The 25,662-nt window shown below is 39.9% G+C and overlaps 1 protein-coding gene across 2 annotated transcripts in view; it reads left to right on the forward strand.

Annotated features, from left to right (window-relative positions):
- The window catches only part of LOC124615902 (lysosomal acid glucosylceramidase-like), a 296,037-nt gene that overhangs the window by 261,629 nt on the left and 8,746 nt on the right, over window positions 1-25,662 (forward strand). For both annotated transcript variants that reach the window (XM_047144076.1, XM_047144077.1), the window contains exons 9-10: window positions 10,137-10,216; window positions 13,441-13,721. In XM_047144076.1, the coding sequence (XP_047000032.1) occupies window positions 10,137-10,216; window positions 13,441-13,721 (361 nt within the window). The remainder of the gene's footprint in view (window positions 1-10,136; window positions 10,217-13,440; window positions 13,722-25,662) is intronic.

The following is a 25,662-nucleotide window of genomic DNA, read 5'->3' on the forward strand; positions in this document are numbered from 1 at the left end:
TGGAACATGTGAGACAATACTGAGCCTACGACTTATCTTAGAAGAAAGATTAAGGAAAGGCAAACCTACGTTTGTACCATTTGTAGACTTAGAGAAATCTTTTGACAATGTTGACTGGAATACTCTCTTTCAAATTCTGAAGGTGGCAGGGGTAAAATACAGGGAGCGAAAGGCTATTAACAATTTGTACAGAAATCAGATGGCAGTTATAAGAGCCGAGGGACATCAAAGGGAAGCAGTGGTTGGGAAGGGAGTGAGACAGGGTTGTAGCCTCTCCCCGATGCTATTCAATCTATATATTGAGGAAGCAGTAAAGGAAACAAAAGAAAAGTTTGGAATAGGTATTAAAATCCATGGAGAAGAAATAAAAACTTTGAGGTTCGCCGATGACATTGTAATTCTGTCAGAGACAGCAAAGGACTTGGAAGAGCAGTTGAACGGAATGGACAGTGTCTTGAAAGGAGAGTATAAGATGAACATCAACAAAAGCAAAACAAGGATAATGGAATGTAGTCGAATTAAGTCAGGTGATGCTGAGGGAATTAAATTAGGAAATGAGACACTTAAAGTCATAAAGGAGTTTTGCTATTTGGGGAGCAAAATAACTGATGATGGTCGAAGAAGAGAGGATATAAAATGTAGACTGTCAATGGCAAGGAAAGCGTTTCTGAAGAAGAGAAATTTGTTATCATTGAGTATAGATTTAAGTGTCAGTAAGTCGTTTCTGAAAGTAATTCTATGGAGTGTAGCCATGTATGGAAGTGAAACATGGACAATAAATAGTTTAGACAAGAAGAGAATAGAAGCTTTTGAAATGTGGTGCTACAGAAGAATGATGAAGATTAGATGGATAGATCACATAACTAATGAGGAGGTATTGAATAGAATTGGGGAGAAGAGGAGTTTGTGGCACAATTTGACCAGAAGAAGGGATCGGTTGGTAGGACATGTTCTGAGGCATCAAGAGATCACCAATTTAGTACTGGAGGGCAGCGTGGAGGGTAAAAATTGTAGAGGGAGACCAAGAGATGAATACACTAAGCAGATTCAGAAGGATGTAGGCTGCAGTAGGCACTGGGTGATGAAGAAGCTTGCACGGGATAGAGTAGCATGGAGAGCTGCATCAAACCAGTCTCAGGACTGAAGATCACAACAACAATAACAACAACATAGAAAGCATCATACAGAAACAGAAATTTCAAAGAATGTTCCACAATTAAATAAAAAAATCAAGATATTATTTCGTATGTTTTTTAGTAGGGGATTTCATACTTTTTCTTTCCTTATACAAATGTTATGGTTAGCTTTGTAGCACTTTTTGTGGAGAAAGTAAACAGCCAACTCCAACCCTGTAAATGATATTACCTGTCTAGCAATTCACACAGGTAAGCATACATCTAAGCTGACCATGTTCTATTGCAAATCACATTTTTTGTATATGTTGTTACTCACTCTCCATTGACTTGCAATAAGGGGGGGCGGCTTAGGGTCACTTTCCAGGGCCTGTATTGGTGAAGCCGGGGAAGTATGTTCAGTAAGGTATGTCAATCATTTTCATCCTCTTGCTCCTCAGAAAATGTGTCAGGGAGGGAATCCCGGAGTGGGGGGTGACATGGGAATCAGTCTTTGCGGTCTGTCTTCTACCCTTCATAGGTACCAACACTCCTAGTCTTATTTTTCCTTTGTTCCTTCTCCAACAGAAGTACTGGCTTTAGCCTCCTTCTAACCATATTCACTAGTTTCTACCACAGAAACCATCTTTAATTCCATTTCACAGAATTATATACAAACCTATTTTTCACAGGAATGGCCAAGGAAGGGAAAAACACATTCTGACGTTTATAAGTATGAAACGCATATGGTAGGAAGTCATATAAATTTTTGTCTCAAAGATACAGAGCATAAGTTAACAGAGCCCTTATTTCAATGTCCTGCATGTTAGCAGGTCACATTAACTGGCAGAAAGGAAGGGAATTGCATAAATTTCCTGAATTTAGTTATGGCATGCTAACATTGAGACAAAATGGTTGCAAACTGCCTAGCAGTGTAATGAGAGTGATGCAGCAGATGAGTCAAATGATATATGACAGTATAACCATCCACCCAGAACACTGACAGAGAAACATAGGTGAAACTTTTCCTAGATCAGGAGGAGCAAGGAAATGGTCGTTTTTAAATAGATTTAATAGATCAGGTGAAGTCATACCCACAAAGGGAAATTTTTTCAAGTAGATGAGTAGAGAAGTAGTGGTGTAGTGTATCTTGTATGAATTGTGTATTGGAGGAAAAGGTTAGGTGTACCCAGGGAAGGGAGGACGTACACTGACATTAGGTGGACCCATAGAAGGGAGACCTATACCATGTTAGAGGGATACATTTTGACAGGAACAATACCACTGTAAAGACTGTAAGTGGTTGAGAAGTATCTTCCTGTGGAAGGAGATGTCTAAGCAATTCTTACAGAAATAAGATACAGTAGTGAATTTTGTTTCCTATTTGATCTCCAAACTAGTAAAGTAAGAAAGGTTTACCTTGATCATGTGGATTAGAGAAAGAAATGTGTCCATACATGTCTGAACACAGAAGCAGATATCAGAGCTTTTCGAGTGATGATACAAAGTTGTGATTACCCCACTGTATGAAGCTCCCTGGATATGATGAAGAAATGTTTATTTAATAGAAATGTAAGTGGTCTATATATAAGTTCTGGTAAATCATAGCATTAAGTCAATGATTGCTTCATTAAACATAAAAAGGCAACATAGAAGATTTAATATAAAGTAGACAATTAAAATGTAGATTTTTTTAATTTCTCTCATATGTGTATTCTAGTATACCACAAAGGCATTGATGGGACAATTAAATAACCAAGTTGAAGTGGCGCCTATTGATTGTTTAAATATCTGCAAGCAAACAATTCATCTTATCATAAGTAGTAAAGTAAAATGGAGATTTTTCACAAATAATTAATCACATTATCTTATAAAAATAAAACAAAGCTCAACGAACTCAACAGCTATAAGTCACGTGGAGTGGATGAGACATTTGTGGAACTTTGGAAATATGCAGCAGAATCAGTAAAAATATCATTATACCAATGCATAGCAAAAATCTGGTACAAAGAACATTGGACTACAGCTGTAATCCATGTGTTAAACAAAACAGGAGACAAATCAAATCCAGGCAGCTATTGAGGAATTTCCCTTTTGAATATTGCATATAAAGGCATGGCAAGAATTCTGTACAATCATTGTAAAAATCAACTTGAACTGGAACTAGGAAAATAGCAAGGAGGATTTAGACATTAGGAAAACTGCCTAGAGCCAATAATTATTTTGAAATTGGTAATGGATTACTGCAAAAGAAGACAAAAATAGTAAGTTGTAACCTTTGTGGACTTCAAAAAAGCTTATGATTGTATCCACAGATCTTCAATGATGAAGATACTAAGGAATTTGTGTCACCATGTCAGATTAACAAAAATTTCAAATGCTCAGAGGAGACTTATCTCAGATATTTACAATTAAAATGTGGTTAGGACAGAGAAACAGTTTATCACCATCACTTTTCAGCTGGACTCTGGAGTACATGATTACGGAATAGTATAAAGAAAATCCTCAAAACATAATGACTGGAACCAAGAAAGATGAAATAAGCTTAAATTGCTTGGGATACACAGATGACTTAGCATTACTAACTAATAACATTCAAGAAGTCAAAAAAAAAAAGCCTACAAATTATAACAGATCAGAAACATCCTGGCAGATTAAAACTGTGTGCCCGACCGAGACTCGACCTTTGCCTTTTGCGGGCAAGTGCTCTACCATCTGAGCTACCGAAGCACGACTCACACCCAGTACTCACAGCTTTACTTCTGCCAGTACCTCGTCTCCTACCTTCCAAACTTTACAGAAGCTCTCCTGCGAACTTTGCAGAACTAGCACTCCTGAAAGATACGATATATAACAGATCAACTAGTAATCATCTACATAATAGTAGGAGAGTAAAAATAGAGGAACAATTTAAGTACTAGAAGAAATTAAAAAATGCAACTTGGATGAGAAACCTGTATGGCAAAAAATACCTAACAAAATGATAGAAGCTCAAAAATTGACATGGTCTACATACAGTAAAAAAGTCTGTCAATTAAAACTAAATTAAAACATTACTGGATGATAGTTTAATGAGAGGTGACATATGAAGGTCACCCACTTTTCAAAGTCACCCAGAAAAATTGAATCCACAAAATCTTAAAAATAGAGAGAAGACTAGCTAGAATATGTGTATATAAGAAATATTGAAAAGATGGACAATGGTGGATAGTGCCAAATGAAGTGGTGTTTAGTGAACTGGAGCCCATTACAGATACTATAGGGAAAAAAATCTCATTTTTGGTCATGTTACAAGGACACCAGAAACCAGATTACAGATTATAGAGAAACATTGGAACATGAAGCAACAAGTAGGATAGATGAAGGAAACCAGGAAGGATATGAAAGAGCTAGAACTAACCCTGAATGATTCGCTACAAAGAAACAGAGTGGGGAGAGTCACGTGGGGCACACAACAGCTGCCGCCAGTCAATGTAAATCCGCGGCCACCTGCCGGGATATCACTCACGAATTATTACTGTGACAAATGAAACAAATAAAGGAGAATGTACACGTGCCACATAATTTTATTAGCTTAGTGTATGCCTCTACATTCGTATTAATTTGTGAACTGCTACACAATAAAAGGTGTCACTGAAGTGTGGGATTCTCTGTTATCTTGTACTTTTTGCCCTTTACAATTGCGTCTATGTTCGGAGGAATTGTTCTTGTGCATCGTAGGTGCAGCGTGCAGTTTAAATTTCGATCAGATAATGCGTTTCTCAGGCGTGTCTTGTTACATTTCATTGCAGAGAACAGTTATTCACAAACATATGTGGAACCAAACATTGATATTATTGTAGCCACCAGTTTGTGCAAATGAGGAAATCTATCCTGAGGGAAGTGTCTGTAAAATTCCAAAATGTTTTTCTTGTTCTGAAATTTGTCTCTGTATTCTCTGTCACACTGAAGGTCAATAATTTCTAGTTGCAGCTCAGGATGAATCTCTTCAGTATTCGCTGAATATGAAGAGGAGAACAGATCAGAATCACTGTCTAGTGCTGTCAGATCTTGAAAGTGTTGATCAAATTCTTCCTTAACGGCAACTAAATTATGTGAATAACGTTCACAGTCTTTGTGAACATCTTGCATGGATGATAATTTAGGAAAATGTGCTAGATTTCCTGTTTCCAGCTGACTCACCCAAAGTGTCAATTTCATTTTAAAAGCTCGTATTCGATCTATGAAATGAGTAATTAGCAGATCTTTACCTTGTAGTGAAATTTTCAAAGCATTCAGATGGCGAGTTAAATCTGCTAAGAACGCGAGATCACATTTCCATGAAGGCTCTTTCAATTCAGGAACACACATGTTATTTATTTCCATGAACATATTTATCTCATCTAATAGGCAAAAATTCGATTTAATAATTCGCCACGACTAAGCCAGCGGACCTCGCTGTAATAAGGCAGGCTACCATACTGGCTTTCTACAACCTCAAGAAAGCTTTTAAATTGTCTGTGTTGTAGCCCATGCTTACTTATATAATTTGTTGTACAAACAACAACATTCATCACATTTTTTTGGGTGATACTCTTTGCACATAAGTTTTCCTGGTGGCTCACACAGTGAATGCCCCTTGATTTCATTCAGCATGGTCAGTTTTTCCATTTTCTCCTTCAACAGCGCAACGAAACCTAATTTTTTCCCTGTCATCACTGGTGCGCTGTCTGTAGACACTGAAACTAAAGAATTCCATGACAATCCTATATTTTCAACACTTTCTTCAACACTACTTAAAATATCACCTCCGGTTGTAGTGTTCTTCATGGCTACTACATCAAGGAGCTCCTTCCTCACCTGAAGATCTCTATTAACACCTCTAATAAATATGGAAAGCTGCGCTGTTCCAGTGATATCAACACTTTTGTCCAGATATAGAGAATACGCCATAAAATCTTTATAGATATTTGCAAGCTGGCTCTGGACGTCGTCTGCCATGTCCTGTATGCAACGCATAATGGTCATGTCAGATAATGGCACAATTCGAAACTGTTCAACTTGAGATGGACACAAATGTTCTGCTGCAACTACCAAACATCTTTTATTAAATCGCCATCAGTGAAGGGGCGCAGGAATTTTGCTAAAAACAAAGCAATTTTGTAGCTCACTCTGAGAGCTGCCTCAGTTGATTTTTCTTCATCATTCAGATCTTCTTCGGATAGCTTCCTTTTAAGTTTAATAACTTTCTGTGCAAGATCTGGTCCATCACATTTTCCACTTCTGTAGTCTTTCGCATGGTACGACAATTTAGTGTCGCTGCAAATTAAATTTCCTAAAAGAATTCAGCGTTTTGTGACATACTGAACATTTTGCAACACCATCTTTTTCTGTAAACAGATACAATTCCTCCCAATGGGGGTTGAACTGCGAAAGCATGGTGGGGGTTACACAACGGCGACTTGACATGATTCTTAACCAGCGAAGTGACTGCTAGAGCTGATCGTAGTACTTTTAACATTACACAGTCGGTGCGAATTCAATAGGCACACTGCGGTCCTATTCATATGTGCACGCGCATTTCCCCTCCGTCCCTACTCTGTGACCTTGCACCTGCTCGCGAGCACGTGCCTGAGCATACGCGAGTACTCGCGCTCAAAACAGGCCAGTTGTTAAGCCCTGCCTTAAACGATGAAAGATGACCATCATGTTTAATATTTTTTAAAATTATCAATTAAATTTCAGACAGCATATTGTGGGAGAAATAGTCTATTAATACATGCAGGTAATACACGAGGTAGATGAGTGCAGCATATCTACAAGACTCTATGACAAGTTTAGTGTCTCCACTTGCTGTGTGTCATGGTTTGGCGGTGTGTTGCAGTCTTTGCAGTAGTGATGTCATAGAAGTGAAGACAAAAGATATTATCCATTCTGTGACATTTTGGTTTGTCAATATGTATTCATGCTGTGCATTCTAATGAGGCCAGACATCCGTAATTCAAGCAGTTGTAATATGACTGTATTATACATTTATGACAGAAGATATCTCTCAATATATAAGGGGAATTTAATAGATTTATAATTGAAAGAAGAAATTTTCTTGATCAAAAATGTACAGGGTGTTTCAAAAATGACCGGTATATTTGAAACGGCAATAAAAACTAAATGAGCTGTGATAGAAATACACCGTTTGTTGCAATATGCTTGGGACAACAGTACATTTTCAGGCAGACAAACTTTCGAAATTACAGTAGTTACAATTTTCAACAACAGATCGCGCTGCAGTCTGGGAAACACTATAGTACAATGTTTTCCACATATCCACCACGCGTAGCAATAATATGGCATAGTCTCTGAATGAAATTACCCGAAACCTTTGACAACGTGTCTGGCGGAATGGCTTCACATGCAGATGAGATGTACTGCTTCAGCTGTTCAATTGTTTCTGGATTCTGGCGGTACACCTGGTCTTTCAAGTGTCCCCACAGAAAGAAGTCACAGGGGTTCATGTCTGGCAAATAGGGAGGCCAATCCACACCGCCTCCTGTATGTTTCGGATAGCCCAAAGCAATCACACGATCATTGAAATATTCATCCAGGAAATTAAAGACGTCGGCCGTGCGATGTGGCCGGGCACCATCTTGCATAAACCACGAGGTGTTCGCAGTGTCATCTAAGGCAGTTTGTACCGCCACAAATTCACGAAGAATGTCCAGATAGCGTGATGCAGTAATCGTTTCGGATCTGAAAAATGGGCCAGTGATTCCTTTGGAAGAAATGGCGGCCCAGACCAGTACTTTTTGAGGATGCAGGGACGATTGGACTGCAACATGGGGCTTTTCAGTTCCCCGTATGCGCCAGTTCTGTTTATTGACGAAGCCGTCCAGGTAAAAATAAGCTTCGTCAGTAAACCAAATGCTGCCCACATGCATATCGCCGTAATCAATCCTGTGCACCATATTGTTAGTGAATGTCTCTCGTGCAGCAATGGTAGCGGCGCTGAGGGGTTGCCGCGTTTGGATTTTGTATGGATAGAGGTGTAAACTCTGGCGCATGAGACGATACGTGGACGTTGGCGTCATTTGGACCACAGCTGCAACACGGCGAACGGAAACCCGAGGCCGCTGTTGGATCACCTGCTGCAATAGCTGCGCGTTGCCCTCTGTGGTTGCCGTACGCGGTCGCCCTACCTTTCCAGCACGTTCATCCGTCATGTTCCCAGTCCATTGAAATTTAGCAAACTGATCCTTTATTGTATCGCTTTTCGGTCCTTTGGTTACATTAAACCTCCATTGAAAACTTCATCTTGTAGCAACAACACTGTGTTCTAGGTGGTGGAATTCCAACACCAGAAAAATCCTCTGTTCTAAGGAATAAACCATGTTGTCTACAGCATGCTTGCACGTTGTGAACAGCACACGCTTACAGCAGAAAGACGACGTACAGAATGGCGCAGCCACAGACTGCGTTGTCTTCTATATCTTTCACATCACTTGCAGCGCCATCTGTTGTTGAAAATTGTAACTACTGTAATTTCGAAAGTATGTCCACCTGAAAATGTACTGTTGTCCCAAGCATATTGCAACAAACGGTGTATTTCTATCACTGCTCATTTAGTTTTTATTGCCGTTTCAAATATACCAGTCATTTTTGAAACACCCTGTAGGTTTGACAAAGATTCCAGTTTTCTTTCAGCCTCAAGCACTGAAGATACTGCAGAGAACATTAAGTCCATTAAGAAGCACTTTATTCAGATCTGATCAGTAGGTGTGAATCATAATTACTTCATGGCATAGGTGTGCATATGAACTCTGTTACCTACAGTTTACTGTACAACTGCAGAAAAGTGGGTTATGGGCACAAGACACACCAAAAATTTACATGAACATTTCTTTGGGAAAGAAAGTATATGAGACAGTTTCATTGAAAACATCATTAATTCAAGTATTCCCTTGGATTCTGAGTTTTCAGATACATTTTGTTCTGTAGAGAAGGGCAGTTAACCAACATTTGGTATCATTAACTGTCATGTTTTTCATTCATTCTCTTCTCCAATGTTATAAACATTGTTCCCTCTCTCTGCTCTGTTTCCTGTCACGTTCTCATTTCCTCTCTCCATTAGTACAAGACAAAAAAGCTACTGAGATTACAGTACCTGTGCAGGCAAGTTTGATGATGATAGTTGTGAGGAGCAAAGTACCTATATTTTCTGCTTTGTACTGTGGTTAAAACTAATATGCAAGGCTAATGATTGCTTAAATGTTTACATAATCGAAATTGTAATATCTTTATGATTTAAGATATGGAAAGCAATAGTGTATTTTGTTACAATATTCTTAATAATTCACATATGATTGCATCAATATGGAAAGGCTCAGAAGTGAAGCTATGGCTGCTATTTCACTGTGGTATTTTCAAACATTATTCTTGATGTATGGTTCCATAGCCACAAAAATTTCTTAAAATTAGTCGTCATTGGCTTGTGACCACAGAATCTTTATTGAAGTGCGTTATCTGCCAGTTTCAGTAATCATGTTGTTTTCACAGACAAATTGAATTGTAGCGCATTGATATGTTAGACAGCATTGTTTGACAGTGCAGTTTTTGGGGTCAGCTTTTGTTCCAAAGGCTTTCAACTTCTGGTGACTGAGGTGTACAGTGAGAAGATGAGTGGGAGAAGCATGCAGAAAAGGTGATGGGTTATGTTCTATACTTGCTTCTCCAGCAAAAAATCCTTACCTCATTTTCACACAATTTTAAATGCTTAAGAAATAGTGAGTTTTTAAGGAAGATAAATAAATGTGTCTTTGCTATGCAAATGTTTTGAACATATTTTTCAGTAGAGACTGGGAAGTTAGTTGATGCATATTTTGTGTTTTGTTATTTAAGATTATTCAATTATTGTTTAGTTATTTTGTTCTGTTTGAATTGCAGAGTTCCTAACCATCTTTTTACTATTCTTTATAATGAAGTTCCCCTTTTACTGCTTTGTTATCAACATAATACACTCACCTCTTTTTATCCTTTATTGTTTCTTTGCAGTTACTCTTATGCCAAATGTCAGCAAAGTGAGACTTGGTGACTGGTCAAATGGAGAAGCTTACTTGACAGACATGATACAGGTATCTTTAATGTATTCACAGTCCATTAATAAATACCACCAGACACAAAAATTTTGTTCTGAAAGCAACACTGTTACTTAGTTAATTTCAAATAAATGTGACATGATGAAAGTGAAGGACACAGTGATCCATTTGTGTAAAATTAAGAGATTCACTATCTTTTTTTAAAAGTTTGAGCTCATTTTGATCTATATGATTGTTATTAGATATGCCTTGAAAACGCATATTTAGATATATCTGATGATGATCAGAAAGACTGAAGCCATTATTAGTGATCAGAGATGGTTTTAAAAAGTCAAAACATGTCAGAGATGGGTTTAAATTCTTCTAACACTTTATTTCCAACTGAGTCAAGTTGCATTATTTTGTAGCAATGTCTTCAACAGATCTCATAGAAGGAATTTTGAGAAAAAGGGGAAAAATATATATAAATTATTACTAATTTTTATTCTTCCTCTTTTTTCTTGAGTTGATCACTTAGTACTACATAAAAGTAACAATTGTTGGTCTTTCTTTCAGTCTGCTATTGTTTCACGTACAACAAGAGTGTGTTTCCTTGATTCATCCATGTCTGTTGTTTGGTTATTCTTCTTCCTTGTCATATGCTGAATATTTCTGTATCTCCGGAGAGCTTTGTGTGATGTCTCATTCTGTTGCCTAATTGTATAATTTGTCAGTGCTGAGAGGAACATCAATGTAGGTCTAAAAATTAGTTTTTGACTTTTGAGCTTTGTGTATTTGTGGTTATTCCACATTCACAGAGATGTAAAAATAGGATTTTTTCCAGCAGTTTCTGATCTGATTTTGGTAACATATTTTGAAAGTTACTGTCATTAGCAGGTTGCTTTCAGATTTAGAAGAAGTATCAGTTATGTCTCTTGTTGAAAGATACAACTTTAATGTTACACTTGCTGATGTAGGTCGCTTAGTAGTGTTTCTTTCAGATTCACTGGAGGAGTTAATACTTATGTGAACTTCAAATAATTTGCAGTTGACTTATGAGTGTTAATGATTTATTTCCATATATTACATTACATTAATTCTTGCATGTATAGGTACATCAGATTTCCTAATAAATGAAGCATGGAATACTAAACTAAGTTGAAAATCAAAGAATAACACAACACATAGAATTTTACACATCTTGGAATACTTTTGCATATAGCCACTATGCTTGTCATCGTGGTGTGATGCTCTACATGACCCCTGCCTCCATCCCCCCTACCCATTGTCAACAGTATCTGAGGTTAAATTGGACATGATGTCCATACATCTTGTCACTGTCTTAGGGAAACCAAATATTTTACTATTGAATTTGGTGGTACCAATTTTTCATCAGAGAACTGCACTCAGTGACACTTTCTTCATTACAGCACCCATTTCTTGTTTTATCTTGTCAGCATCCTGTTGGACGTGTATAATTTCAGGTACTGCATCATTATCTTTGACAGTCGTGGGGCTGGTCATCTTCGTTGCATATCGTTGTATATCGTAGATGGCAGGTTTCATTCTTTTAATGGTACAGTGGTAGGCAAACCCCTGAAGTCCATCTTAAAAGTATTGTTGCTTCTACCAATCACTTTATATGGCTCTTTGTATGATAGCTGCAATGGCTTGTGCACCGTGTCATTCCATACAAATACATGGTTGCAGTTGGAGAGGTCTTTGAATATGCACAGGTGTCATCCAATTTGCTCTCTAGGTGTCACTGGCTAGAGTTGTCAGATGTGTAATCTTAATTTCCCGACAAACTCTGACACATCAACCTCATCATCCATCACATTATGCTTGAACTCCCTGGTAGGTGTACACTAATTCAGCAACTGTTGCCTCCAAGTCACTCTTAAGTGATGTATGGAGACCAAGGAGCTCAATGGGTAATGTCTCCATCCAATTTTGTGTAGCATGACACCAAAGGGCTGACATGAGTTGGCGATGCAGGTGTTCCACTATTCCGTTTGCTGCCAGATGATAAGTACTAGTACAAATGCACCTAGTGTCCTACAAACTGGCCAATGCTTTGAGTAGGTGAGCCTCACATTGGCTTCCTTGATCTGTTGTAATGTATATCAGTCCACCAAACCAGGTGAGTCATTCACGGAAAAGCAGTTTTGCTACCATCTCAGTTGTAATGTCTTTCATAGGGAAAGCTTCAGGCCATCTCGAAAATCGATCCTCGACCATGAGGCAATAGCTGTAGCCTTCTGATACTGAAAGGGGCCCCACAATGTGTTGGTGTTATTCTCTGATTTTCATCTTGGTTTAGTTTTTCATGCTTCATGTTTTAGGGAATATGACACAACTACACATGGGAGTATTAATGTCATGTAATATGTGGAGATAAATCATCAACCTCCAGAAGTTAATCACCTGTTTTTGTGACTCCAATGTGATCTCATTTTCCTGGCATTCCATGCAGTTTCTGACAAATGTCCTACAATCTGCATCCATTCCTGATCAGAAAAACCTCTCTTTGAGTAATTTTACCGTATCCCAGACCCTGGGATGAGCCAGGTTATGCAGTGATGTAACTGCTTGTGATCAAAACTGATGAGGTATGTATGGTCATACTTTTGTGCCAGACATATCACAGTACAGTACGGCATTTGTTCTGGTACAGGTATGCATTGTAACTTTAATCCTGCAGGGTTATCCAGTAACATGCATAGCTCATCATCATGCTGATGGGATTGAGCTAGGACCTTGTAATCAATTGCAGTGGTTATAGCTGCAACACGTGCATCTGCTGGCACATTTGATTTTCCTTGCACATAGAGTACATGAGTCATAATCTTCTTCTCCCTTTCTGGTGTTTTAGTGGGTGACGACTCTCTTGTTTCAAGAAGCTTGAATTTTCATCACCTTTTTAGAATTTATCCATGTTTGCATCTGCTGGTGGTAAGCTGTGTAGACATAATTTGCATTTAAGGTAAGATATTGTTGACTGTTGTTCACGTTACGGTACAAAAGCTTCTCCTCCATTACGGGAACATTTTTCATATTTAGTAACTACAGTATTAAAATTAACACACTAAAAACTTCTGACTTCATGTACAATAACATATTGTAGCAATGATTTTATGAATGTTCATGTGTCGAGTGTGTTGCAACTAATACAAAAACATGTCATGTGCCAGAAAATCCATTCAATCAACAATAAAATGATAATAACTGTGCAATGTACCATAAAATTCCCTGTGCATTCACTTAAATAATCTTTCCAGGATTTCACACACTGGGTTACTGGATGGTATGACTGGAATCTTGCATTAAACCAGGAAGGTGGCCCTAGCTGGTTAGAAAGCCATGTTGATTCTTCAATTATTGTGAATGCAAAAAATGATGAATTTTATAAGCAGCCTTTGTTTTATGCTCTTGGCCACTTTTCTAAGTTTATTCATGAAGATTCAGTAAGGATTGATATTGTGCCAAACAATAAAAATGGAATTAGAACTGTGGCATTCACAACTCCATATAATGCAACAGCTCTTGTCATCTCCAATAAGTAAGTTAATTTTTTAATCTTTCTATTTTGGTAGTGCAAGCATTGATGATAATATATATAATAATGTTTTGTTATTTTATCCGTGATGGTTTGCAAAAGCCATTTTCAGAAATATACTGCAGAAAAGACAACAACTAGACATATTTTTTGTATGAATTATTTATTTCACCAAATCTAGTTTCAGGCCCGTGTTCACATTTGAAGTGGCAATAAGGATTTTTTGCACAAATTTCACATTTTTGTCTCATAATATAACGGAATATTAATGATTTTGCAGCTTACAAGAACTTTTATGTTTTAGTTACTGCTACTTCTGTAAAGTATTACCTTACACATAACAGAACAGAGGTCAGTTTCAGATATAGAGGTCACACTGAAGAGCAAAATGGGAGGCACATGTGTTTATGTCACTGGACAATCAGCTTAGGCCTTAAACTGGGATATGGTGAAATAAATGAAAATAAAAGTTTGTGATTAGTTGTTTTTTCCCTCTAGTAATATTTTTTAGGTTTGTGTTGACTGTTTATTCAGTTTTGTGCACAATGTTTCAAATACAGAAATATTGTAATTTTCTGTCCAAACTCCAAACAGACTGTTAACAAATGGATCATCAACTTGACAAGAAACCTGAAATATGCCATAACTCAATTATGTCAAGACCACATTATCAATCACACAACAATATTTACCTAATTATTATTGTGAAATAAGTTTTGAGTGAGTTAAGACGTTTCTAAACCAACAAAAGTATTTTATTCGTAGGATGGCATATGAAAATGTGTTTTCCTTTGCTGTTATATGATAAACATTCATTTTACAATCATTCACTATTATTGTATGAGAAAATAAAGTTATTATCTATGTACCTAGAGTCAAACAGCTTAGACATATCACAATAAATCATTGAGTAAATGACAAACTTCATTATAAAGAGAAATAAATTTACATTTTTAAAGTTTTAACAAGATGCTTCTTGATATACAGTGGGTGATAGGGGATGTGGAGGCTACAGAGAAAAGTATTCATTCTTCTCTTTTTGAGAAAGACACATGAAAGAAGAAATAGTGTAAATACTGTAAGTTTTGTGATGTATAATTGCCTCCTCTTTGGTTTTTTGTATGAACAGAAAAATACGCATGAGAAAACTATGACACAAAATACGTATCTCTTATTTACCCCAAGAGATGAAATTCTAAGTACTGCTGATGGACACTCATAAGAATAAAAAATAAATGTTCTAGCTCTTGGAACTGTTCATTCTTTCTTCAGGAAGAAATAGGAGTAAGTTGGGGATTATGTAAAAGAAAGGCGGATCACTCAGACCGTAAGTTGAGAGTTGTCATACAAGAGGAGACAAAGTTGAAGAGGGAGACTATTAGGTCAAATGTAGTGGATTGGTAAAAATGTGCTGGCTTCAGTTCAGCGATTCTAGAAAAACTGAGTGAGAGGTACGAATGAAATAAGAGTAAGAGAAGTGATAATTGAAATGACTAGTGCAAGATTAGCATAATTATGAAGTAGGCCAATAATGGAAAAGGAGACAGGAACTAATCAGAGACAGAAAGAAATAGGATGGGCAGAGGAGTGGGAGTTACAAGAACAAGAAGATTACAAAGTAACAGATATACACATTGAGTAAATAAATAATTTAAAAAATTTACCAAAAGAAGGGAAAAAAGATATTTGTCTACCCACATCCTCAAAACAGGTAGGTCCTTCCCAGCCTGGGATCTGAGTATCCCAATATTCCTTTCTACCCTTCACCAACCTATTCCTCTTTCATTCCTAAGGAAGGAATTAACAGTTCTAAAAGCTAAGATTGTTATATGTCTATCACCAGTAGTTCAGTTTCATCTCAAGAAAAGAGTACACACTAGCAATTATGTCATTCTATGAAAACTTACCCCCCCATGAACCATGGACCTTGCCGTTGGTGGGGAGGCTTGCGTGCCTCAGCGATACAGATGGCCGTACCGTAGGTGCAACCACAACGGAGGGGTATCTGTTGAGAGGCCAGACAAACATGTGGTTCCTGAAGAGGGGCAGCAGCCTTTTCAGTAGTTGCAGGGGCAACAGTCTGGATGATTGACTGATCTGACCTTGTAACATTAACCAAAACGGCCTTGCTGTGCTGGTACTGCGAACGGCTGAAAGCAAGGGGAAACTACAGCCGTAATTTTTTCCGAGGACATGCAGCTTTACTGTATGATTAAATGATGATGGCGTCCTCTTGGGTAAAATATTCCGGAGGTAAAATAGTCCCCCATTCGGATCTCCGGGCGGGGACTACTCAAGAGGACGTCGTCATCAGGAGAAAGAAAACTGGCGTTCTACGGATCGGAGCGTGGAATGTCAGATCCCTTAATCGGGCAGGTAGGTTAGAAAATTTAAAAAGGGAAATGAATAGGTTAAAGTTAGATATAGTGGGAATTAGTGAAGTTCGGTGGCAGGAGGAACAAGACTTTTGGTCAGGTGATTACAGGGTTATAAATACAAAATCAAATAGGGGTAATGCAGGAGTAGGTTTAATAATGAATAAAAAAATAGGAGTGCGGGTTAGCTACTACAAACAGCATAGTGAACGCATTATTGTGGCCAAGATAGACACAAAGCCCATGCCTACTACAGTAGTACAAGTTTATATGCCAACTAACTCTGCAGATGATGAAGAAATAGATGAAATGTATGACGAGATAAAAGAAATTATTCAGGTAGTGAAGGGAGACGAAAATTTAATAGTCATGGGTGACTGGAATTCGTCAGTAGGAAAAGGGAGAGAAGGAAACATAGTAGGTGAATATGGATTGTGGGGAAGAAATGAAAGAGGAAGCCGCCTTGTAGAATTTTGCACAGAGCATAACTTAATCATAGCTAACACTTGGTTCAAGAATCATAAAAGAAGGTTGTATACCTGGAAGAATCCTGGAGATACTAGTAGGTATCAGATAGATTATATAATGGTAAGACAGAGATTTAGGAACCAGGTTTTAAATTGTAAGACATTTCCAGGGGTAGATGTGGATTCTGACCACAATCTATTGGTTATGAACTGCAGATTGAAACTGAAGAAACTGCAAAAAGGTGGAAATCTAAGGAGATGGGACCTGGATAAACTGAAAGAACCAGAGGTTGTGGAGAGTTTCAGGGAGAGCATAAGGGAACAATTGACAGGAATGGGGGAAAGAAATACAGTAGAAGAAGAATGGGTAGCTCTGAGAGATGAAGTAGTGAAGGCAGCAGACGATCAAGTAGGTAAAAAGGCGAGGGCTAATAGAAATCCTTGGGTAACAGAAGAAATATTGAATTTAATTGATGAAAGGAGAAAATATAAAAATGCAGTAAATGAAGCAGGCAAAAAGGAATACAAACGTCTCAAAAATGAGATCGACAGGAAGTGCAAAATGGCTAAGCAGGGATGGCTAGAGGACAAATGTAAGGATGTAGAGGCTTGTCACACTAGGGGTAAGATAGATACTGCCTACAGGAAAATTAAAGAGACCTTTGGAGAGAAGAGAACCACTTGTATGAATATCAAGAACTCAGATGGAAACCCAGTTCTAAGCAAAGAAGGGAAGGCAGAAAGGTGGAAGGAGTATATAGAGGGTTTATACAAGGGCGATGTACTTGAGGACAATATTATGGAAATGGAAGAGGATGTAGATGAAGACCAAATGGGAGGTAAGATACTGCGTGAAGAGTTTGACAGAGCACTGAAAGACCTGAGTCGAAACAAGACCCCGGGAGTAGACAACATTCCATTAGAACTACTGATGGCCTTGGGAGAGCCAGTCATGACAAAACTCTACCATCTGGTGAGCAAGATGTATGAGACAGGCGAAATACCCTCAGACTTCAAGAAGAATATAATAATTCCAATCCCAAAGAAAGCAGGTGTTGACAGATGTGAAAATTACCGAACTATCAGTTTAATAAGTCACAGCTGCAAAATACTAACGCGAATTCTTTACAGACGAATGGAAAAACTGGTAGAAACGGACCTCGGGGAAGATCAGTTTGGATTCCGTAGAAATGTTGGAACACGTGAGGCAATACTAACCTTACGACTTATCTTAGAAGAAAGATTAAGGAAAGGCAAACCTACGTTTCTAGCATTTGTAGACTTAGAGAAAGCTTTTGACAATGTTAACTGGAATACTCTCTTTCAAATTCTGAAGGTGGCAGGGGTAAAATACAGGGAGCGAAAGGCTATTTACAATTTGTACAGAAATCAGATGGCAGTTATAAGAGTCGAGGGGCATGAAAGGGAAGCAGTGGTTGGGAAAGGAGTGAGACAGGGTTGTAGCCTCTCCCCGATGTTATTCAATCTGTATATTGAGCAAGCAGTAAAGGAAGCAAAAGAAAAATTTGGAGTGGGTATTAAAATTCATGGAGAAGAAGTAAAAACTTTGAGGTTCGCCGATGACATTGTAATTCTGTCAGAGACAGCAAAGGACTTGGAAGAGCAGTTGAACGGAATGGACAGTGTCTTTAAAGGAGGATATAAGATGAACATCAACAAAAGCAAAACGAGGATAATGGAATGTAGTCAAATTAAATCGGGTGATGCTGAGGGAATTAGATTAGGAAATGAGACACTTAAAGTAGTAAAGGAGTTTTGCTATTTAGGGAGTAAAATAACTGATGATGGTTGAAGTAGAGAGGATGTAAAATGTAGACTGGCAATGGCAAGGAAATCGTTTCTGAAGAAGAGAAATTTGTTAACATCGAATATAGATTTAAGTGTCAGGAAGTCGTTTCTGAAAGTATTTGTATGGAGTGTAGCCATGTATGGAAGTGAAACATGGACGATAACTAGTTTGGACAAGAAGAGAATAGAAGCTTTCGAAATGTGGTGCTACAGAAGAATGCTGAAGATAAGGTGGGTAGATCACGTAACTAATGAGGAGGTATTGAATAGGATTGGGGAGAAGAGAAGTTTGTGGCACAGCTTGACTAGAAGAAGGGATCCGTTGGTAGGACATGTTTTGAGGCATCAAGGGATCACAAATTTAGCATTGGAGGGCAGCATGGAGGGTAAAAATCGTAGAGGGAGACCAAGAGATGAATACACTAAGCAGATTCAGAAGGATGTAGGTTGCAGTAGGTACTGGGAGATGAAGAAGCTTGCACAGGATAGAGTAGCATAGAGAGCTGCATCAGACCAGTCTCAGGACTGAAGGCCACAACAACAACAACAATGAAAACTTAAGTTTAGTTTCTTACAGCAATAGTAATATTACCGTATTTGTGCTCAAGGTGTACATATCTTAAATAGTTTTTGCAAAATTATTAATACTATTTAAGACTTCTGATAAATTTATTGTATATTATGAGCTTGACTAGTGGTTGTGAAAGAACTAACCTCTATTTGTGCTGCAATAACTTAGACCATACTGAATAACCCTTAAAACATTTTTTTTTTTCAAATAAAGTGTCCTTATAAATTGTTCAATACATAAATTTCATCATACAAAATATTAATACATAAATCGCTATTTAATGAAATGTTGTTACTTCATATTACCAATTTATTAACTAATAACTAGTTAACATAAGTTTTATAATTAAATAATGGAAAATCAAGAATGACAAAGTGAGAAGGACAGAATAATACTCACCACATAGAAGAGCCATTGGGTGGCAGAAACGCACATTGAAAGAAGACTATTAGATTTTTTAGTTATCATGTTAAGTCCTCCACCAGAAGTAGACAAGACAAAACATACAACTTTCGCACATGAATACCTCATGCACACATGCGTGTGCACTTACACACACACACACACACACACACACACACACACACAGCCACTGTCATCTCTTTGTCTGAGGTGAGCAGTGATCTTTGCTGGCATGGTTGGGGGAGATACAAGAGATGCATGGTGGTGGGGGTGGAGGGATATCAGAGTATGGGTGGGGGAGATGCTAGTGCTAGCTGCAGGAGTGGATGGGGCGGAACAGGGGGTTGCTAGGTGCAGCATTGGGAGGCTGTGCTGCGAAGAGGGGTAGGGGGGGGAGGGGCAGGGGAGAGGGGAGAAGTAGAGAAGGGAATGGAGTATGCTGTGGTGGAAGGGGATAGGCAAGTAGCGTACAGGGACTAGTGAAAGTTAATGGGTGTTATGGGAATGAAGGATATGTTGCAGAGAAAGTTTATCCGGTAATACAGAAAAGCTGGTGTTGGTGGGAAGAGTCCAGATGGCACAGGCAGTGAAGCAGTCATTTAAGTCAAGCATGTCATGTTGGACAGCATGCTCAGCAACTAAGTGGTCCATATGTCTCTTGACCACAGTTCCACACTGGCTATTCCTGCAGACAGTCAGTCTGTTAGTTGTCTTGTTCTCATACATTGCAGCACAGTAATTACAGCTAATTTCATAGATCACATGGTTGCTGTCATGGGTTTAATTTGGGGAGGGGCAGGGTAGGCAACAGACTGCCACTGGTGAGGGGGGGGGGGGGGGGGATAGTGGGGAGGATATTTCTCATTTCAGGGCATGGCAAAAGATAATCAAAACCCTGATGGAGAACATGCTTCAGTTGTTCCAGTCCTTAGTGGTTCTGAACCATGAGGAGGGTGCTCATTGTTAGCTGTACATTGGGTATGTTGGGGATAGTAGGTGACTGGGGAGAAGACGTAGCAGAACACATTGAACAACTAGAGATAGGATGTTCATATTCACAGGATGTGTACATTAGTATATTCTGCAGAAGTGATTAGCATTTCAGTTACCTTGGTTGAGCATGTGTCCTGTTGCCTAGTAGGCACAGCGTCCACCATGGGTCATGATAATTTGTTCCACGCATGACGGCATTGATGCATGGACCCATTGTTTTACCACATCCCACACATTTTTGATTGCTGTTGAGTCTGGTGATCTGGTGGGCCAGGACAAAAGGCTGACATCATGTGACACCAAGAAGGCATGTGCTTGTGCAGCAATATGTCATTGTGCATTGTCTTGGTGAAAAATGATGTCAGGGGTGTTGTGCAGGGTATGGCTATGGGTTGCAGGATGTCAATTACGTAGGTCACACAGGTCACAGTGCCCTAGACACACACCAACTGTGATTTGTAGTTCTACCCAACAGCATCCCACACCATAAGGCCTTGAGTTGGCACTCTATGTCTTGTGTGAATGCAGTCGCTATGAAATCACTCCCTCTGTCTGCAGCAATCCAACATGCAACCAAAGAAGCAGAACCTGGATTCATTCAAGAGCACTATCTGGTGCCAGTCCTGCCCAGTGATGTTGTTTCATATACTATTGCCATCTAGCATGTTTCTGCACATCCATCAAAATTAAGCAGAGAATTGGATGATGTGCACATAACCCACACCATAATAAACAATGAGTAACTGTCACTCCTGATAGTGTACAATGTGTTACCCTGTTACACTGTAGTGTCAGAGCTGAGGAGGAAGCAGATCTGTCCTGCAATGTCATTTGGATGAGGTGTCAATCTCTTCTGATTGGGGAGGGGGAGGGGGATCTAACTGGTGTGACCTGACCCATCTTGTTGTGTTCTACAGTCTTCTGTGAACCATTCTGCACATACCCATTGCACTGCCAAAACAGTTCATTCCACACGAGCAGTAATTTCTCAGAGGGATGCATCACATTCTCTCATTTCAATAATTTGCCTTCTTTCAAACTTACCGATTTGAGAGTACGGTTTGTGCTTACATGTTCAAGGTATCTTGTAAATCTGCTCAAGTCACGCTGATTTATTGCCTTCAGTTTATAACGATGAGGAGAGCCGCAGGCACATTTCACCGGTGGGTGGTGTTGTGCTGCGATATCAATGTTGACCTTGAACCTGTGGGCTGACATGATTCAAATGCTAATCATTTCTGCCGAACATGCTGATGTACATTTTCTTGTGAATATGAACATCCTGTCTCTAGTGCTTCAAGGTGTTCTGTTTTTTTTTCTGAACATGAGTGTATTTCATAGATCACATCTATGCTCTTCACTACAGATGTGACAACCATAGGTGATTGCACTCTATGGGACTTCTTGGTATGGAAAGGATGACAGCTGTCAAAATGGGGGTGTTACTGGAGGTTAGTTTGTTGTGGATGGAGGTATTGATGCAGCCATCCTCGAGGTTGCCCTCAAGGAAGGTGGCTTGTTGGACTGAGGAGGACCAGGTGAAGCAAAGGGAGACAAGGTATTGGGGTTCTTGAGTAATGTGCTTAGGGTGTCCCCACCCTTGATCTAGGTCATGAATGTGTGATCAGTGAATCTGAACCAATCTTGGGATCCTGGAAGGATTCCACTAGCAGGCCCCTGAACTGGTTGCTGTATCACAGATTTGTTTGTGAGGATCCCTTCAAAGGAGAAGTAATTGTTGATGAGGAGGCATTTGGACATTGTGACTAGGATGGAGGTTATAGGCACTGGGAATTGCGATGCTCAATTGTGGCAAGGCTATGGGCATTGTGGATGTTAGTGTAGCTGGAGATGGCATCAACACTGATAAACAGAGTGCTGGGTCGTAAAGGAACAAGAACTGTGGACTGTACGTAGGGCAAATGGTTAGTGCTTCTATAAAGGAGGATAGGTTATGGGTAATAGGCAGAAAGTGATGGTCCACAAGGGCAGAGATCCTCTCTGTGGGGTCACAGTAACTGGCCACAACGGCGTGTCATGGGTGGTTAAATTTATGTGCCTCAGGAAGCATTTAGAAGGTAGGAAAGTGGGGAATGATAGAGATCAATTGAGGGGGCAGGTTCTGGAATAGACCTGGGCTGAAAATCCTGCGGAGTCTCTCTGACAGGTGATCTCAGTGGTCCATAACCACATTGGTGGAGCTTTAGTCGGCAGGTAGGGTTATAATGTCAGCATCAGTTTTTAGGTGGTGGATTGTGATCCTTTCTGTGGATTTGAGGTTGGTTTCCATGTTGAGAGATTTGGGGAATGATGGTGAGGCAAGGTTCAAGGTTAAGACATTCTGAAAACTTAACCAGGAATGATTTGGGGGCAGTGGGACAGGATCACAGTGATTGATATGGTTAGTGGGAAAAAATGTGCACAGACTGGGAAAAATAGTGTTTCCACTGTAGGAACCAGGAGAGTAGGTCTTTAACAATCCCAGCATGAGTAAATTTCGGAGTGGGGCAAAAGTAATGAAGTCTCAGTCTTCGAATTCACCAGACATGGCCCCAGTGACTCTTTTCTGTTCCACAAAATTAATGAAAACATTTAATGGCCTTTATTTACAAGCACAGATCATGTTAAAAATGCATCACTGAGAGAGGTAAAAGCTAGCCTGGCACTCAAGTTCTATAAGTGCTTTAGGGATTTGAAAAAGTTCTGACGTACATGTATGATATCTCATGGGAACTATTTTGAGGAGGGTAACATTCATGTAGATGAAGAAATAAGATTGTTTAAAAAAAGTACCCATTAGTTTTGAGCATATCTCATACATAAAAAATGTAGTTAAGTCCCAGGCCCTTCAGGTAATTGTGTTGTGACAGTGCCACGACATTTAACAGTGCTGCCACGACAGTACGCGCAAACGGAGATAGAGGCACTCCACAACTCGGCTGAGCGCGGGATGCCACCTAGCTATGAACAGCACCGGCCGCATGTCACGGCATGGCAGTCGAATGAGAGATACTGAGTTGTTATCATGTAACCAGCTATTGTTTCTAAGTGAGTGTGTTTGAATATCCACGCAATTATTGGTGATTAAAGGTTATAACACTTTTTGGGACGAGGATGGGATATTTTCACTGCATTGTCGATTTGTGTGTTCGTGACGGGGCAGACATGTAACAGCTTATGCAAGCGCTCATTGAACAACAAACACAACTGACGGCTGCTATTCAGGCGTTGTCGACGTCGCTCACTCATCGTCTGTCTTCCTGTTCTCCGCCTCCATTCCCTCCTTACGATGAGGCCGCTGAAGACTGGGAGGATTATGAGAAGCGTTTGCCGCAACACTTCTTGGCTTTTGGTGTTGTCAATGCTCCTACATGTAAGTCGTTATTTCTATCTTGGATTTCCCCATGGATCTATCAGCTTCTATCTCAGTTAGCCCCTCTGCAGGAACCTGCCTCCCTGTCCTTCCAAGAAATGTGTGACTTATTGTCTAACTATTACTGCAAAAACACCCACATCGTTGCCACCTGCGTGGCGTTCTACCGGTGTCATAAACAGCCCCATCAATCTTACCGGGCTTGGGCGGCGGAACTACACGGTCTGAGTAGGAAATGTCAGTTTGTCACGGACACTCATCATGAGTCTTATGCTGATTCAATGGTTAGGGATGCTATTCTACGGCTTGCTCCTGATAAAGAAGTTCGGCAACGTGCCCTACAACTGCCAAACCCATCGTTGTCGGAAGTTCTAAGCATCGCTCAATCCTCTGAAGTGTCTCACGCTGCTGGCGCACAAATAGATACATGGTGTGATGTAGACGCTGTACAGTCAACTTTCGACACGGACAATTTGCCTGTTTCACAGGAGAACGAAGGTGTGGCGGCAGTTCACTCGCGTAAACAATGTCGCGTTGGGCCACAACGCTCGCAGCGAAAACAGCAACCACAGAAGCAGGTTCGTTCCGCACTTCCTTCTTGTCCACGTTGTTTCGTACAGCATGACAGGGCCGGATGTCCAAAACATTGGGCCACGTGTAATTCATGTAGAAAAAAAGGCCACATTGCTTCTGTGTGTCAGTCCCCCAAAGTTCCTGTCGATGAGGACGAGGCATCGGACATGGATGTTAACTGTGTGCTTTCTCAAACAAATAAGTTGTTTGTTACTGTTCGTGTTCTGGATAAAGACATTCACATCAAGTGGACACTGGCTCTGCAGTAACTCTCATTAATTCTCGCACGTATTTGGAGTTGGGCTCCCCTTCCTTGTCTCCAGTTACGCGAAATCTGAGAACTTATAATAAACAGAAAATTCCTATCATTGGCCAGTTTGATGCTTCCACTGCCTACAAGTCTGTTGTTAGGCCCCTCACATTTTATGTGGTGGATCATGTGGGCACTGAAAACCTGTTCGGTTATGATGCTGTCCAGTTGTTCGGGTTCTCCATTGATGATGATGTGCACCTCATATCAGAGGATGTTCCGTATCAACAGCTGGATGGATTGTGTTCTGAATTTTCGTCCGTGTTCGCTGCTGGTCTGGGTCGTGCCAAGGATTTTGAAGCCCACATTACTCTTAAACCTACAGCTCACCCTAAGTTTTTCCGGGCACGCCCTATTCCGGTGGTGTTGCATGCACCTGTCAAGGCTGAGATAGACAGGTTAACAGCTTCAGGGATTTTCCTTCCTATTACCTCCAGTGAATGGGCATCACCAATCATGGTGGTTTCTAAACCAAACGGGAGTCTGCGATTGTGTGGTGATTTTAAAGCCACCGTCAACGCTCAGAGCCTCATTGACACTTATCCTCTTCCCTGTCCTGAGGAGTTATTTACCTAGATCGCTGGGGGCCAGTTCTTTTCCAAACTTGACTTATCGGAGGCGTACCATCAGTTGCCGTTGGATGCTTCTTCCAAGGAATTTCTCATCATCAACACTCCTTGTGGGTTGTATCAGTACCAGCGGTTACCATTTGGCATTGCTAGCATGCCGGCCATTTTTCATCAGTTTTTGGAACAGTTCACGGCATCCGTTCCCAGCTGCATAAACTATCTGGATGACATTGTTGTCACGGGGGCCTCCACTGAGGAGCACCTTTGCAATTTGCGCTCACTGTTTCGGGTTTTGCATTTGGCTGGGTTGAAGTGCAATCTGGACAAGTCACAGTTCTTCCAATCCTCCATTGTGGATCTTGGTTTCCACTTGTCCCCTGAGGGTATACGTCCTCTACGTCAGCATGTTGCAGCCATTACCGCTCTACCACGGCCGTCTACGGCCGAAGAACTTCAGGCATTTCTAGGCAAGATTGCTTATTATCACAAATTCATTCCATCT

This window comes from Schistocerca americana, chromosome 5 (genome assembly GCF_021461395.2).
Source record: "Schistocerca americana isolate TAMUIC-IGC-003095 chromosome 5, iqSchAmer2.1, whole genome shotgun sequence".
NCBI classification, from domain to species: Eukaryota; Metazoa; Arthropoda; class Insecta; order Orthoptera; family Acrididae; genus Schistocerca; species Schistocerca americana.